The sequence below is a fragment of the Microplitis mediator genome, chromosome 10, assembly GCF_029852145.1.
Source record: "Microplitis mediator isolate UGA2020A chromosome 10, iyMicMedi2.1, whole genome shotgun sequence".
In the NCBI taxonomy this organism is placed as follows: Eukaryota; Metazoa; Arthropoda; class Insecta; order Hymenoptera; family Braconidae; genus Microplitis; species Microplitis mediator.
Genome location: NC_079978.1, coordinates 3,900,247 through 3,917,923, shown reverse-complemented (window position 1 = coordinate 3,917,923; position 17,677 = coordinate 3,900,247). Strand labels below are relative to the sequence as shown.

At 33.1% G+C, this 17,677-nt stretch overlaps 1 protein-coding gene across 2 annotated transcripts; it reads right to left on the bottom strand.

The window, feature by feature from the left end:
* Positions 1–1,799: 1,799 nt before the first annotated feature.
* Positions 1,800–6,558, bottom strand: LOC130675819 (reticulocalbin-2). 2 transcript variants are annotated; one of them, XM_057481688.1, is made up of 5 exons: positions 6,427–6,558; positions 4,679–5,072; positions 4,469–4,616; positions 3,935–4,390; positions 1,800–2,557 (listed from the first exon to the last, which is right to left on the bottom strand). In XM_057481688.1, the coding sequence occupies exons 2-5, from the start codon at positions 4,884–4,886 to the stop codon at positions 2,386–2,388; spliced, it is 984 nt and encodes a 327-aa protein (XP_057337671.1). In that variant the 5' UTR covers positions 4,887–5,072; positions 6,427–6,558; the 3' UTR covers positions 1,800–2,385. The 2 variants fall into 2 exon arrangements, with proteins under 2 accessions (XP_057337671.1, XP_057337670.1); XM_057481687.1 differs by lacking the exon at positions 6,427–6,558 and adding an exon at positions 6,197–6,419.
* Positions 6,559–17,677: the final 11,119 nt, after the last annotated feature.

Below are 17,677 nucleotides of genomic sequence, written 5' to 3'. Positions count from 1 at the left end.
AGCACCTACTTTTACGACCACCCCTCGCCCGAGTCCATAAAATTTGGGCCTAAGCATACTAAATTCAAACCTTTGGCTAAGGTAGACAATTACCTATTTTTTTTCCTTGATGTGTAATATACTATAAAATATTACTCTGTCTCATTATACTAAAATACTTGTTTATCTTTTAATCAAGTCGTGAAAATGACAGTGATATTCAAAGTGATAACTCAAGACATGCTTTTATATCTAATAGCATGTGTACAGTTAATAGCTTCGCTCTCATATATATCGGGTATCATAATTACGATCAGTTGGTTATGAATATTTTTTATTTCATATCAACTATATTTTAAATAATTAAACTCATTATCTATTTATTCGGTGGCTAAAAACATAAGGACAGAAGAAAATTTAGTAATTGCTTCTAGAGCAATCAGTGAAAACTATTATGATTATCATTAATCATTACGTATTCCCGTGAGATTAGGGGAGACCTTCAGTTTTTGGACTGTTTTTTGACATATCAATAAGGCACCAAAATGTTGATAAAATAATCAGAAATTTGACAACCAAAAAAGTATCTGCTTAAAAGAATTGACACAAGTGACGACAAAAAGTAAATTACAAATAATCATCAAATAAGTTTTCTAAATGACTTGTTAATTAATGTTAAATGTCTTTTTAGAATATAAAAATTAACACAATTTTTCTGTGGCTCCTAGAACTAACACCTGTACGTCTTATTTACATAAAAAAATTTAACTTGGAGACAAAAAAAAATTTGTCTTGGCCTTTCAAGGGTAGAAAGTACTAACCGAATTTTCGAATCTTACTTTTCTAATTAAATTTTGAATAATTACATCATTCGAATGATGAAAATCTTCAAAAAAAGTTTGACTTCTACATTCTTTCAGAAACTATAAAAATTTCTGTAATAGCAAATAATTATTAAATTAAAAGAGGAGCAAAATTCAAAAATTCGGATCCAGCTTTAAGCCGCTATCTTTACGACATCTTGAAGTTGTCTCTACGAATACCGTTGCTTTCGGAATTCGGATAAGCGCCACTTCACGAGTCGTCATGGAACCGAAAAGACAAAATCCGCATCGCCATCTATGGAAAACGAATTGAATCCTCCTCGTCATTTCTGGAAAAAAATTTTATCCTCTTGGTCACTTATGGACAACGATTCGAATCCGCATCGCCATCTATGGAAAAGTAATTGAATCCTCCTTGTCACTTACGGAAAACGAATTGAATCCACCACTACTAAGTTGGCGCGGAAATTTGATGTTTTTAATGAATGATATACCAAAAAATTGCTCTCTAAATGCTCTTTCAGAATCCACAATTGCTCCAGTCATAAAATTAATATTTAATTAATTATCATCAATTAAAAATACAAAACTAATTTTGTGTATAACTCAATAAATAAATTTTATTTTTAATATTTATCGCTGTCATTAAATTGCTCCGCTTTTTTTCTATCGAGAGCAATGATATATTTAGCGAAATATTCAAATTTAATGCTAATAAATTGAAATCATAATTACAATGCTTAATTTAATTAAACTGTGACGTCACAGGTTGGTAGTGGCCGACCCTCTCAAAGTTGCGCCCGTGCTATTTGGGCAGGAACACCTCGAGTAACTTTAGCCCTGTCAGGGTAATTTGGATCTCCGCCTAATAACATATTGAAATTTTTCTTTTCCATCAAATTGAGTATTTTCGGATAAAATAAAATTCTTTACCCGCTGATTCAAGTATGATTTAAAAATCTTCTCTATATTTATGATAACTAATGACTTGTATATATTTTAAACCATCTAATTATGTGTTTTGTAAATAAATTATTTTTTTATTAATTATACAGTTAGTAATTGCTTAATAAATACAAATTTTATTCTAGCAATAGGAACGAACACAACTCAATTATTTTTTATTAGATTAATAAAAAACAGTTGCAATTAAATCTCAATAGAATTACACTATTAATAATTAATATTAAAAAATGTAACTAATTAAGATTAATTGAGGTAATTATAAATAAAATATTAGTGATGTAAAAGTTAATAAAAGTAATAATTAATAGTTCATATGGTAGCTGGTAGGCGAAGAGTAATTAGTGGAAGACAACAATGATCAGTGCGTTGCTTCACATAAATTAACATTCTTCTCTACATAATAACAAATACACACACTCCTTAGACACACAACGTTTTATGGCACAATAAATTACAAATAATGTAATTACTGGCAAATATACAAGAAAATGATCAAGTTGTATATCAATGATAAAAGACACCCATCAAAAAATATTATAAATGCTTTCAGACATTTACGTTTCTGACTAATTTTACGCCTAAATAGTTTATGTTTAAACCAATTAACAATAAAGTTTCAGAGCTCGTCAGCGAAACGTTCAATGTCATGGAGATAATCGCCGTAGTCAGTCACTTCACTGCCAACAAATGCGTCATGGTGCTCGAGTACTTCATCAAAAGACAGTCTGTTGTCGTGGTCATCGTCTGATGCTGCGAACAAATGATCAACTTCATCGGTTGCCAATTCCCTGAAAATTATAATGTTTAGTAATTAATAATTATATCCGGTGACCGACCTAATGAGCTTTGGAAATTTAAATTTTATAATTTAAACTTTACTATTTGTGGTTTTTAAATTTAAATCGACAATTCGTACTTTTTAAATTTGAACTTTGGCAATACGAACTTTGGTAAATTTAAACTTTAATAAATTTACACTTTTATTTATATTTTTGATTGCCAAGATAATATTTGCTTAGTGTCGAGTTAAATATAAATATTATTATTCATCTATACTAGCGGTAATTGGTTTAAAATAGTTATAATAATCGTAATATATGTTACGACAGTAGAAATACTGATACATACTTCTACTTATAACAACAAATTGATGAGTTAGTTTTAATAATTATGTGTTGTAATTTATTTAACAAAATAAGGTAAGATCGCGATACTCCACATGTGTCCCGATATTCAGAATATCCAAAATTATTAACAAATTTGCTGCAGAGGTTGATCTCTTTGGGGTGTCCGGGAGAGTTACTCACAACATCTCTACTCAAGAGAAGTAGCTTCAACTCTACTCACAGTTTTTTTTACTCAGGTTTAACTCTACTCAATTATATCTTTACTCAGCAACAACTCTACTCACGTATTTTAGCCTATCGATAAAATAGCAATTCTTTGTGAGTAGTTGTACACGGAAAAAAAAAAAATAGTAGTGGCTACTCTCTGGGATAGTACTGAGTAATTTCTGTAAAAAAAAATTTCAGGCAGCACTGTATGCTATCTAGACTATATCCACTCCTCTCTGGATAGTACTGAATACTATCCCAGACAGTAGTGGATATAGTCTAGATAGTAGTGGATACAGTCTAGATAGCATACAGTACTGTCTAAAATTTTTTTTTTACAGAAAGTACTCAGTACTATCCCAGAGAGTACCCACTACTATTTTTTTTTTTCCGTGTAGCTGAGTAAAGTTGTCGCTGAGTCTAGTTTACGCTAAGTAAAGATGTAACTGAGTAGAGTTAAACCTGAGTAAAAAAAGCTGTGAGTAGAGTTGTAGCTACTTCCTTTGAGTAGAGATGTTATGAGTAGAATGTCCATGGGAAAGCTCAAAAGTGAGGCCAAAAGAGTAATTTTGAACTGAAATATCCGGTGATAATTAGTGATTATATACATTGAGTTATACCGAATATAAATATTTGGATTTATCTTTCTGATATGATGGTCGTTATTAATTTAGCATAACACTTTACGCTTTACAATATGCGATAACAAGATTTTTGATGTAAGAAAGACCAAATTAATCAAATTTCAAAGTGTAAAAGTTTAAATTCCCAAAGTTTATTGGGTATGGAACCCTCTATCTGTCAAATTAATTATTAATTATTATCACTTACTCATTACTGGGTACCAGCCACGCCAATATTTCACTAGAGTCCAATTTACCATCCCCATTTTTATCATGCTCGTGATCAAACTTGTCTTTCTCCACCAGCAGCCACTCTTTGTTCTCATTCTTAGCTTTAACTCCAATGAACTCTTGAAAACTGATAAAACCGTCTTTATCTAAGTCTTTTTCATCGAGAGCCTGGTCCAACAGGAATGGAAACATTCTTGGAGTCTCTTCAGGATGCGTATAGGCTTTAAATTCTTTAGCGCTTAAAAATCCATCTTTGTTTTCATCAGCCATGTCGAAGGTTGCTTTGTCATCGCTCACTAGCTTCTCATCAATGGCCAAATCTTCTGGATCAGACCCGTAAGTGTCATGAAGAATTTCTTCCCAGCTTATTCTTCCATCTTCATTTGAATCTGCATCTTCTAGTCTATCTTTAGATTCCTCTTCAGTCAACAAACTAATTAATGACATCAATTTAACTAAATTATGAGTAACTGAGTACATGAATTTTAGACAAAATAATTAAACTAATTACCTAAATGATCTTAAAATCCAGGCTTTCAGTTCATGTCTCTCAATAAACTCATCTCCATTCAAATCCATTTTTTCTAATAAAATTCTCAGACGTTTTTTCGATTCGGCTACTGGTAATTTATCAAACTCTTCAGCTTCCTTGACACTACCTAGCAATTAAATTAATTCATCATTAGCTTGAGTTTTAATTGTGCAAAATAATTGAAATTACCTAGAATAGCTTCATGATCAAACTCATTGTGATGCTCTCCATCAACGTAATGATCGCTGTCTCTAGGACTGAATGCTCCATCCTCCAGCCTCTCGTTGCCTTTGTGCTGATGACTTCTGATGTGCGCTGAAGCAGCCTCGCATCTCGATAATAATTGAATAATACATACAATTGTGAGTAGTGTAAATACCCTCAGCACCATTTTCATTTTTTACTTCCACTTATTATTTTTATTTGTAACTTATTTTATTTATTCAGCTGTCAGTTGTCAGTTGGGTTTGCTAACCTCCAAATGTCTCCGACTAGTTGACAGTTCGTGGAATGGACCCACAATCGTAAGAGGGTGCTGGGTGCTGGTAATTTTTATCAACCCTCTATATGACGCGCGCAATTTCTGTAAGTTATTATTTTTTTTTATTTTATTATGAAGTTTAAAAAAAATGATCTTGACATTGACAGACAATCAAGAATTTTTGGATTTTTTTTCTAATCAGTTACGAAAAAAAAAACTAAAAATATGCACATGTAGGAAATTCAAAAAACTATAGGTACAATTTTTTCAAATATTTTTTTTTTTTTAATTTATTGCTTTGAAAAAAAATCAAAAAATTATTAGACGTCGGCTAACTTCAGAATCATGAAAAAAAAGAAATTATTTTTAGTTATTTCTTTGAAAAATTCAAATCAACGGATGTTGAATTCGAATTTAAAAAAAAATTTTAGTAACATGTCGATTAATTGAGACAAAAATTTATAAATTCTCCATAATTATAAAAAAAATTATGAGTATGAATGTACCTGATGATATGATCCTAAAGTTAGTAGACAATTAGTAATTTTTGGATTGTTTTTTCAATAATTAAAATTAAAAAAAAAAACAAAAACTAAAAATATGCGCATGCAGAAAATTTAAAAAACTCTAAGTGCAATTTTTTTAAATATTTTTTTTTTATAATTTATTGTTTAAAAAATTATTAAACGTCGGCTAACTTCAATATCATCCTGACGATTATGAATTTTTAAAAGTTTTAAATAAATAAATAAAATGTAAGTGGAATAGAAATAAAAAAATGCGTATTTAGATAATTAAAAAATCAGTACGCGCATTTTTCTAAATTTCATTATTTTAATTTATTTATTTATTTATTCAAAATTTATAAATCTTCTCATGTCCGCTACACTCACACTCATAAAAAAATTTAATTATTCAATTAAAAACAAAATTTTTCCTCAGTGTGATGACGAAGAATTGTAACTGCTGTTTAAAATATTAAAATATTTAAAATTTCAAACAGTAATTTATCAAGTTTATTTTTGCCGCGCATATTTTAAAATAATGTGTAATTTATTTAAATAAACTAAAATATTCTCTGACGTCTGGTATTTTTAGTCATGATAACGTTAGTTAGTGATAATAATTACAAATTTTTATAATATTTTAGCGCGAAATTAATTTCTGTGAAGGAAGTGGCGGAAATAATTTCTACGTATTATTAAATATGAACAATATGAACAAACCTGGAGCTGGTAGCCAGTGTGGCATTAAAAAAACCGCACTAATGGTAGTGATTAATAATAATAACAATAATGAAAAATTATAATTAATGGATAATTAAAAATAAAAGAGCCAAGTTGGAGCAGACTTGTAATGAAGAAGATTGCGTGATCGAGAACGAGGAATAGAAAATGCCCATGAGCTTTATCGGGTTGCGGGAGTCACTGGCTTAGAGTTATTCCCTAGTACTTACATGCTTCTGTGTCTGGTTCTGATAGTTGCGAGTACTTTTAAGCGTAAACTTTAACGAGACGTTTATCCTTAGAGAGCATGTATGCCCACGAATTCTCAAGGCAACGGGATGCAAGAATAGATTTAATGCTTCATGTCTAAGAGTATTTGAGATAAATTTGGACTCTTTCTAACTTGGGTCGTCGTCTTGGTATTTTTTTAAACCAAATTCAAATCATATTTTATATTATTTGCTTTCACAAAAATTTTTTAAATTAACTTACATATATATGGGTCATTCTATGCCAAATCACCTGATTTTAAAAATCATATTTTTTGATCCGGTTGAATTTTTTCAATAGAATACTAGTCCGTAAAACTAAAAATAATGACGGAAAGTATAAAATAAAAAATGAATAAATTTTTGTCGCAACATGTCAATAAAGATTTTCAATTTAAATAATTGGCACAGTAGAAAAATATTATTTGTTTATATTTACATTGAAATTTTGGTGAAAAATAAAAAAATCTTCCAAAAACTCGAATTTTTTATTTATAAAATGCGAAAAAGTTATGATACTGAAGTTAGCCGACGTCTAATAATTTTTTGATCCTCTTAAAAACGATAAATTATAGAAAAAAAAATATTTGAAAAAATTGGACTTGTAGTTTTTTTAATTTTTTGCATGTGCATTTTTTTTTTTTTTTTTTTTTTGTAATTGATCTGTACAAAAAAAAATTCCAAAATTCTTAATTGTCTGCTAACTTCAGGATCATGAAAAAGTTGCTTAAAAAATCGTAGATATTTAAATCTCACTTTGACAAAGGGTTAAAAATTTTGTTTTACGGTTTAGTACAACATATATTTTCTTCAAGAAAATTAAAAATATCACTTTAAAATTTGAGTTAAAATGTAGGAAAAAACGATGAAAAAGAAAAAAATTTTTTTTTTTCGAAAACTACATTTAAACGTGAAGAAAATAGCCACTGCCGAAATGAAATTACGATAATTTAATCAGGAGTTATGAGTTTCTGAAAATTACTTAATCGTTATTTTTCCGCGATTTTCAAAAATTCATATCTCCAAGGTTTTTGAAAATTTAGGGCTCAAAATTTAGGATTAGGTGTCTTATTAAATGTACAAAAACAAAAAATTTTACCGGATCAAAAAATACGATTTTAAAAATCAGGTGATTTGGCATGAAATGACCCATATATGTATTTAATTACAATTATACATTTTACTTATAATTAATTAATTTTTTTTTATAATTAATAACAAAGGAGAGAAATTTTTTTAATTAATATCAGTTTTTTAAATGAGCATGATAATTATTAATTATAATTTCATGGATTAAAAGTATTTTTTAGATGAAATTAAATTGTTTTTTGGTCACCGTTTTTATTTCGGTGTGAAATAAATTTTTTGTCGCTTTGAAAGTTGAATTGATAAATTGATTAATAAAATCTGAAATATTGTGAAATCTGAATTTCCGGTGAGTTATGTGAGTTGGAAAACTGAAAAACGCTGCCGAGTTCTGAGTGCCACGGATTTATATTTTTTTATCATTTTTCAAACTCATGAAAACTTTGAATATTTTTTTAAATTTTTTTATCGATACTAAAATAATTGATTGTTAAAAAATTATAGACAAACTAGAAAAAATTTCACAGATCAGAGCGCCACTGCTACATATTTTTATTTTTTTTCTCCAATATATTGATGACAAATTGAATGTACTGTAACTAATAAAAATTTATCGTTCATTTTTTTAATTAAATCTGTTAATTTAATAACTCAGTAATTAATCTTTTGAATTATAGTAGTTGTCTTGTCATACAAAAGTAAATTTATGTACAGCGATAATTAAAAAAAATGTATGTATGTAATCTAATCTCATGAGATTCAATTGTAAAAATTTTTAAAGATTGATTAATTTTGATTACAGAAAAATATAATTACTTTTATCAGCGTAAATTGCAACAATACTAAATAATTTATAAAGATCTCTCTTATAAATCCACTAGACTTAACAAATATATATGTTACAATATTACATTTTATTATTTTAAACTTTCAACGGCAATTGCTCGATTTATCTCGAGCACATATCGCGAGGAGATTTTTAAACGAGCCAACGCCGTGGAAAGAAAGGAAGCTTCTGAAATCACCGTACGGTGTAAAATCAGCGGTGCGTGAATTGAGGGGTTTCGTTCCTCCATATATGTGTAAATACATATGTACACATATAAATATAAATATAAATATACATATAGAGATATATAAACGACACAGGATGTTCCTGTCTTCCGTGTTTGTCGCACTCTTCAAGCGAGAAGCGACCTCCTCCAGCGAGATAATACCTCATCAAAAATCCCGACCAAACAATGAGTGAGATTTTGTGTCAGCTACAATAATTTTAAAACAAACATTTTTTATCGCAACTCATTGGCTTCTCGTCCTGCATTTAGAAAAAAAATAACTTTTGTGCAAACAATATTTTTTCAACTATACGCGGAGAAATTTTTAGTAAAAATTACTCAAAAAGTTTGACACTGTGAGGACATGTGGTAAGTATCTAAATTTTTTCCTATGCACATTATGGAATATAGGGGAGGGTGGGGCAGAGCGGCCCCCCTAAGCCAATTATTATTTTTTGTGGCTTTCAACCATAAGATCACTTTACTTTAGTCCTATTTCGAACAAATTTATGGACATTTTGCCAAAATTCTGAAAATTTTTTTTTTTTTTTGTGGGGCAGAGCGGCCCCCCTTCAAAAAGTGATAAAAAAAATTTTTTTTTTCGTTTTTTTTTTTAAATTGTTTTCATCATTAAGAATGTATTTCTTTCTCTTGACAACTATTTTTGGTTTTATATTACTCGAAAAAAATTTTTTAAAGCGTAAAAAATCGTTCACTCTCGATTACCTTAATTACTAATGGTTATTTAATAAAAAAAAAAATCAATTCTATAATTTTACTTTATTTCAAAAATTTATCAACTAAAAAAAAAAATTTAATTTTTATAAATTTTTAGTGACCAAATTTGCCTCTTACATAGAGAAACGGCCGAAAAATATGAAAAAATAATTTTTTCGGAAGTTTCGGCTGGTCCATTTTGCTCCAGGTGTTATGCGTAGGGCTAGAAATGAGGAATTATGATAATTTTTTTTTAATTTGACGATAAAAATATGAAAAAATCACTTTTTCAAAATTTTGGGCTTGTCCATTTTGCCCCAAATGTCATGCGTAGGGGTAAAAATGCGCAAACATATCGGATTTATAGTAATTAGTCGAAAAAAAAAAAATTATTTTTTTGGTCAAAATTTCAGGGGGGGCGCTCTGCCCCACCCTCCCCTACTACTCGATAGTATGTAAATGAAGCGAAATTTCTACTAACAATACAGTAAAAATTTAGTTATTGACTAGATGTCCGTATAGTATCAAACTTTATGGGTAATTTTTACTCAAAAATTATCTGCGTATAGTAAATCAATTAAAATTATTGTATACCTGACTTGAAGAATCGTTTTCTTGATAGAAGAAAATCGAATTCACTTAGACTTTTTTGAAAAAAAATATCAGTATATTGTGAAGTACACTTACGTTTTTTCGATTAAGAAAATTATTTTTAATAAAATCTTAGAATTTTTGCACCAAATATATATTAGTTTGAAAATTTTCTATACACGGAGAGAAATGTATGGTAAAAATTACAATTTATTATGGGAATGGTTCCCATAATGCATGGTAACTGGTTCTTTTGAAATGTCGATTATAAAAACGGCACCCATATATATTATAGTTATTATTACTATAATATTGTGGTAACGATTACCATAATATATGGTAACCATTATCATAATATTATAGTAACGTTTACCATGGTATAATGGTAATCATTACCATAATTCTCTCACATGCGATATGGGAACTGTTACCATAATGATGGAAATTGTTCCCAAACTTATGGGAACTTTTCCCAGAAAGTATGGACCTATATCCCATAATTCCAAGTAATCATTACCATAACGGTATGGGATTATTTTCCATAAACGTACTAGGCACGGTTACCATAAATTTTTCTCCGTGTAGCATAATTTCTCGTCGGGAAAAAATACAATATTTCTAAATAGTACATTACACACCATGGGAGGAAAGTAGGAATTTCAAGTCGAAGGCGTGAGTGGCAAACACGCGAATTGAGACATCTTACCTTCTTCTGTGGTGTGTATACGAATTTTCACCATATCTGTACCTGAAAGATTAAATTTCTGCCTCTATTTGTGGGAAAAATGGCCCATGCGCTAATTTTTTTATAATTTGTTTTCTCATAGGACGACTTTCTTCCCTCTAAATAGGACAGGAATTCAAACTTTCGGTGCAGATATGGTCAAAAATTAATTTTTTCTCAGTGTAAATAACATACTATTTAATTATATTTTTAACTCTTAATAAATCCACTTGTAATTCCCCATAAAACTCACATGCCACGTACGAAAATAATTAGAGGCAGCGAATTTTTTTTTAATTAATTAGTGAGTACAGATGCGTGCGACCAGCATCATCATCATCATCCAGCTTTATACATCCATATATATACATGCTCTTATTATAAAAAAAAAAAAAAAAAAAATCATATGTACACATAATGGAAGCAATCTAAAATTTATGGTTCAACTAATTTAATTATTTCAACGTTAAATTAAAAGTGTGAAGCCGAGCGATACAAGTTATCTTTTTTAACCGTGACACTGGACTCCGCGTAATACACTTAAATTCATACCCACTATTAACATCCATTCTAGGGTAATATGTGTAATGTCTGTTATACATTGTGATGAAAAAATTTGTTTGTATCTCGAGAAAGGCAAGAGGTGCCTAGGAGTGAGATATTAAATGAGTTTGGCAGGTAAAGTTACAATGCTAAATAAAAATGAATTCCAAGAAAGAGGTATTCACAACAATGAGTACGTCTCGGTAGCTCGGTTATTAGTCATAGTGCAATGCGCCAGCGGCACTCTGCAAGACTGCTCTTGCCCTTCTTATTTTAATTTTATTTTTTATCACGTTTACTTATTAACGAGCCTCGGCGAAAGGGATGCTAGAGATTAAACAACTACGCTAATTATCAATTATTTATTTTTAGCTCCAATAATTATAAATATTGAAGGTATTTAATATATTGGTGGTGGCATGTGATGATGATTGAAGTAAACTGGGGTAAGTACACCCTAATTTATATTTAAAATAATAACTATAACAATGATAATTATAATTTATTTTTTCGAAGCGGCAGAGCGAAGCGTTAAGCGGCCAGCCGTGTCTCCGGGCGAGTATGTCTACGTGTCTTTTCCGATGTAATACCAGCTAGTGTGCTGGCATTTTCACTTTATGCCGGGCAACTTGGAGTTGTGTGCATATGTCTTTAATTTACCCCTGAATGGGAAGAAGACTCGTGCCCTCGTAAGGACTCTTATGCACAAGCACCTGCAATACTCGGCTCTATCATTCGACGGGTTTTCCTCGGCACCTGCGAACTGGTGAGCTCGTTCAGCACCTGTTACTTTACTCGCCACTAACGTCTGTCTTGCGTATCGGCGCGTTACTTTAATCAAGGTAACACCTAGACTCAGAGACAAGTGTTTTACTTTTACAATTTGTCTTTTTATTTTATTTACTGTCCATTAAATTGTTCCTCATTCTCATTAATTTTTCTCTAGAATTACCAGGGAGAGAGATTTTTGTTTAAAAAAATTCAAGTTTAAGTTAAGTAACGAGTCCGAGGTCTCGAGTCGTCCGGATTTTTAGAGATGGACATGCGATATGCCTCAAATTATTTCTCGAACTTGTTTCTTTTTTTTTTTTTTTCATGTCGAAGGTTAATTGTGTTTTTATTCTGTATTTTAGGAACTTTATAAAAATATCCGGTGAAAAAATTCACTAAATTATCAGTGGCCATGTCAATCATCGCCCGGTGACGAAACGGAATTTCCAGAGCTAAAAATATATTTTAAAAGCGTCGATTAAGTTTAGCGACTTTGAAAACTGAGAAAAATAATTTTGTAATTATCGAGCTGGAGATCAGTAATAACATTAAATACATTCATATGTTTAGTATTCATGCATATATAAGTATAAGTTAAAAAAAGTCTTGAGATCTTATAAGACTGACCCGATGACCTGGGAGTGAATATACGCGTGGATCCACGTCCGCGCGTCCTGGTGCGCCAAATGGATGATAACGGAAACCAGTTGCACGGTAAAAAAACGTCATTACAACTACGTGGGGACTGAGACGGTCATTTTAAATAATAATAAATAAAACGTAAGCGCAAGCGAGAGTCAAATAAATACGCGGTTACTTTTTCAGTGCATTATCGATGTACCAGCCCGCGGATTGTCGTCGAACCAAGTTAAGTCTCCACACTTAATCTGCACAAAGAGAAACTAGAGTGTCTATTTCAAAGCTTTTGATGTCTAGCGTAATATTAAATTGGCTTTTCTCCAATATTTCTTAATAGACCTAGAGTACCGGCTTACACCTCAATATCTAAATCATCAAGCCGAATAATTTATCTGGATATATATTAATATATATGTAGGATCATATTATATTTATATTAACAAAAATGTTGATGATGGTGCTGATAAATAAAATGTTTTATTTGTGTAATTCAAGGAGGAGTTTTATGAGGACATTGAGTCGGGAGTCGTGACTGCGAATTATTGGGGAGTCATGGCAACAGAAGCCATCTGGTATACATCAAAGTAAGGAGAGGAAGAAAACCTTCTTGGTCTTGGTCTTGGTCTTGGTCTTGGTCTTGAGAACTCAACCCAAGCCACCTAAGGTATCTGCTGCATAACTACACAGCTATCTCTTCTCTCTACAAACGTAAAGACGTTACGGTGCTGAGCCTAGATGCCCGGTTAATGCACCTGCATACTCTGTGGGCTGTGAACACACCGGTCACTCGCACCAAGGGCTCGATCTGCTGACTTTAACATTTAATTGTAATTCGGAAAAGGTTTCTATTCAGTTGAGGAAAAGGAAAATTGGTCGCGAGGGACTGTGGCGGCGTGGGACCAGTAGCGGCTCGGAGAATAAGCCGGAAAGTTGAGTGACTTGTAGAAATATTAAATTTAAGAAAGGAGACCACCGGCGTCCGACTAATTTCTTTTATGTTATATTTTTTTCTTTTTATACTTATTGTTAATAATTTTGAAAATTTAACGGAAGTAATGCTGCAGTCATCATCTTGGCTATTAGAGTGTATAGACTGATTCTTGGTGTTGCCGGTAGGCTGAGTCGAGCGCTCCACTAACTCCTTCGGCAAGTCCACTGACCTCTAGAATAGAAGTAGAATCAACGACGTGCAACATCACATTTCTTTCGATGGTATTATGTGTCATCAAAAGTTTAACAATTGCGGGCTGTCTTTCGTAACAATATACAGGAACGCGTTGTTTATTTGTCGCGGTGGGTGTACTCTAGCGAGTTTCTGGAACACGGTTAAAGCTAAACGGGCAGCTCAGTTTTTAGTCTTAGAAAAGACCGCGTTTATTCCGTTCGTTCGTTCGTTCTTTCATTCGTTGATATGGCCCACAGGCTCACACAAAGCGGGAGGTGAATGAACGCCGAGTTGTACAGCGTAGCGAAACTGGAAAAATGCTAGTTTGTACAAGTAATATTGTGGTATACACGTAATGGATGGGAACCGGCAATGACGATCGTACTTTACAACTATACAACTGATGTCTTTTTTATTATTTATTTTATTTTTACTCTTTACTATTATTACTTTGTTGTTTATTATTTTTTTTCTTGCTCCTCTACTCGCCTGGCTTTCCGACTTCTTAAACACCCATTTTTTGTTATGAAATGCATCAGGGTATTGTACAACACACGGCAGCCGGTCCCGAGCCTTAAAAATAACGCCATAAAACGGTACACACAAAATTGATTACGAAATCACGGTAGCATCAAATCTTCCAGCATGGCTAATTGATTTTGAGTGTTCCATGACGCGATTAGAAAAGTTTTCACCGAGTCACCGAGTCATCAACGTCGCCGACTGCCAGCAGTTAACTATTTTGTCTTAGACTCTCTATATTCACCATAAAAAATTTAATACTACTCCAAATCGCCTTTTTCCGCATCTCTTCTCTTTATTGTCTCGTCTCTCCATCTGCTCTGTTCTGTTTTTTTTATTTATTTATTAATTTTTTTTTTTTTCTAATACTTTTTTGTCTACACGGTTTTGTTTTGTCGATCGTCGCGGTTGATTTACGATCTGAAAAAAACAATAACGTTTTTTTTTTTTTAGTCAAATAGAAAGGCTGAGATTACCGGAAAGAGACCTTTCACGAACTCGATAATGATGTCCTCCGGGTTTTAGAGGTTCAAGGATATTATAACATCATCTTACAAGATGATCTGCTTGGTTATTTTTCAGTAGTTGTAGTTGTAGACATAGTAATAGTAATAATAGTGGTAGTAATAGTTGTAGTGACTCGGGCTTTGATCGACAATCACGTATTTTCTTTCTCTGAAAAACAACTTTTCTTTCTGCCGTGTATTCCCACCAGCACCGTCCACCGATTCCACGTGAAAAGTCACGCTCCGTTGGCCATTATACAGACACAAATACCCACATCTCAACAAGATACCTGGCTCTGTACACACATACAGCCACACGATCTTATAATGCAACGGGTGTTCACGTCATCTTCTCCCCCCTTCTTTTCTCCCTCTCTACAAACTACAAACTACAAACTCATAAACTTATACATCCACACATTAGTATTCTTGAGTAAAATAAAAATGTAATAAACGATTAATCTTAGTCCTCTGTCATCGTTTAAGAATAAGTAAAAAAAGGAGTATAGTAAAGAGAATATTTCAATGTGTCTTTTGATATATTTCGGCAGTAATTTAATTTTCTATCTAGCCATACAGCCGCCGAGATTAAGAGTGCCAGAGTAGAGTATAAAGCAGTAATATAGCTTGTAGAAAACGTTTATCTCTAAAAGTTAACTGTATTTCTTGTTACAAAGAGAACCATGCTCACGAATCACCATGTGGCCGGCTAGTACATAGTATACGCCAGCAAGTTGGCATTTGCCATGCCGTTGCTCTATTCGATGGTTATTCGCTGAGGTGACTCACAACATAGCACACAAACTCAACATCTCTAACGTAGGTCTCTGTCTCTCCCCTCCCCTTCTCCTTCCCCGATCCTCAATCCTCAATCCTGAATCCTGAATCCTCAATAGCACAGCTTTGGAGTAGGTCCCTATCCCTATCCCCTGTCCTCTATGACTCTACAACTCTATACCTGCATCACCATCCCTTCCTCCCGAGGATAGAAATTCCTCTGTCTCAATCACTCCTAGAATACCAGCTGGTGGCTCTGTCTCTGTCTCGCTGACATCCACGGATGGGCGGTTGGCTTAGACCAGCATGGCACTACTACTACTACACCCAAGCGTTGGTTGGGTCTTGCTCTCTACTCCTCAACTCGCCAGCTAAGCTAACCGCGGCATAGTATCTCTCGCTACACTACGCCACGGCCCGGTGGGTACCTCTTCCTCCCCTTCTGCTTCAGCCGGCCGGCACGCAGGTTGCGAACGTAGTTTACCTGGCATTACCTGCCAGCCCACGGCTTTAGTTCGCTCACGTCACTTCGAGCAACCGGTTGTTCGGCTCTTGATACTCAGACGTTGTCGAGTCCCTCGTTTGAGAAAAGGCTGCCTGCTGTACATAATCCTTGTACTCCATCAGTCGTGGTCTTTCTCTCTCGTGGATAAGGAGTCTAGTGAGTTGCTCGAGTCGTTCAACTACATTTCATTATATATTTAATATTTATACTCCGATATATAAATAAATGTATTATATATCTTATCTTTAGATTTTTTTAATTTTAACTGTGAGATTACGCGTTACTTGAGAGTTTTGTTTATTATTACTTTAATAATTCGCATGGGCAGCACGTTTCGGTCTCTCCGCGGCCTCATTGGGTCATCGTACTCGTGACGTAACCAGGCCCGATTAAATCCGACGCAGAGTTCCGGAGGAACGAGAGGGCTACGAGGAGCTAACAAGATAAGCGGGAATAGAGGGAAAGGATTGGACGGGACACTAAAATACGTAGTACTCGGATGATGGAGTGCTTGGAAGGCGACACACGAACCCAGCAAACACAGTGAGAGATGATGTTTGCAAGCAAGGTACGTGCTGGAGTTTCGAGATCACTGGATGAGAAACACCTCAGTTAGTATATTTTATTTTTTTTTATTTATTTCTCTTAACAACTGAGATATTCGTCAAGGGCCTTTCATAATGCCTCTGAAACTCTCAAAGGCATTCCTCAAGGTGCCGAAGGAACATCTATTATATTTATATATATATCTCTGGTTTATTTTTCCGTCTCTGTCGCTCCGGTGAACAGCTCCAAGCTCACTGGTAACAGTGGAGGCCTTATTGTAGTCCTTGCATCACCAAGTTAAATCACCACTCTCTCCTTCAACTCCTTCATTACTCTGTGTTACACCAGGCTGGGTTATAAATTCTTCGATGGTATTATAATATTATAACACTTGCGTTCAAGAGCATCGTAATGTATCGGAGTACCGTGAAAACGGAAGCGGAATAACGTATTCCCACAACCGTGTCCACGGTTCAAGGGCGCACTGTGATGTAAAAAGTGCTCAAGAAGGAGATAAAGAATAATAAGAAGGAGAAAGAAGAAGGAGAAGAAGTAGAATAAGAAGAAGAATAAAACGGAGCTGAAGAGGTGGATGATGAAAACGGAAAGAATAAGAAAAGAAGGAAGAGAAGTCGCGAGGTCGTCAAAAACCTGTTTTAGCAGTTAAAAACTACGTATTTTTTTCAATTACTCTTTCTCTATTGCAATGTTGGTACTTAAAAGTCTTTATACGTTTATTTAGACTCCTTTGAAAAATATCTTAAAAGTGCGTACATTAAATTCTCCAAACAAGAAACAGATTTAAGCAGTTGGTTCGCTCGGACGACCCAACTTTTGTAGAGCTCTGATCGATTGCTGGGAATGTTCAAGTCACGGAACGGGCTCCAGCCCAAAGGACAAGTGAGAAATGTTATCCAGGACCATTTCCGCCATCAACCGGCCACACAAATCTACTCAATCACTGTGAGAACTTTTTAAATTTTTAATGTACTCCTTTCTCCGCTTCTTCTCCTTCTTTTAAACTTTTTTTTTCTTTTTTGTTAATTATTTATTTCAAGGTAACGT

Coding starts and splice junctions, on each gene's coding strand:
- LOC130675819 (XM_057481688.1), bottom strand. CDS start 4,886: ATGAAAATGGTGCTGAGGGTATTTACACTACTCACAATTGTATGTATT. Junction 4,617..4,678: donor TGATCATGAAGCTATTCTAG/GTAATTTCAATT, acceptor TTTAATTGCTAG/GTAGTGTCAAGGAAGCTGAA. Junction 4,391..4,468: donor TGGATTTTAAGATCATTTAG/GTAATTAGTTTA, acceptor GTCATTAATTAG/TTTGTTGACTGAAGAGGAAT.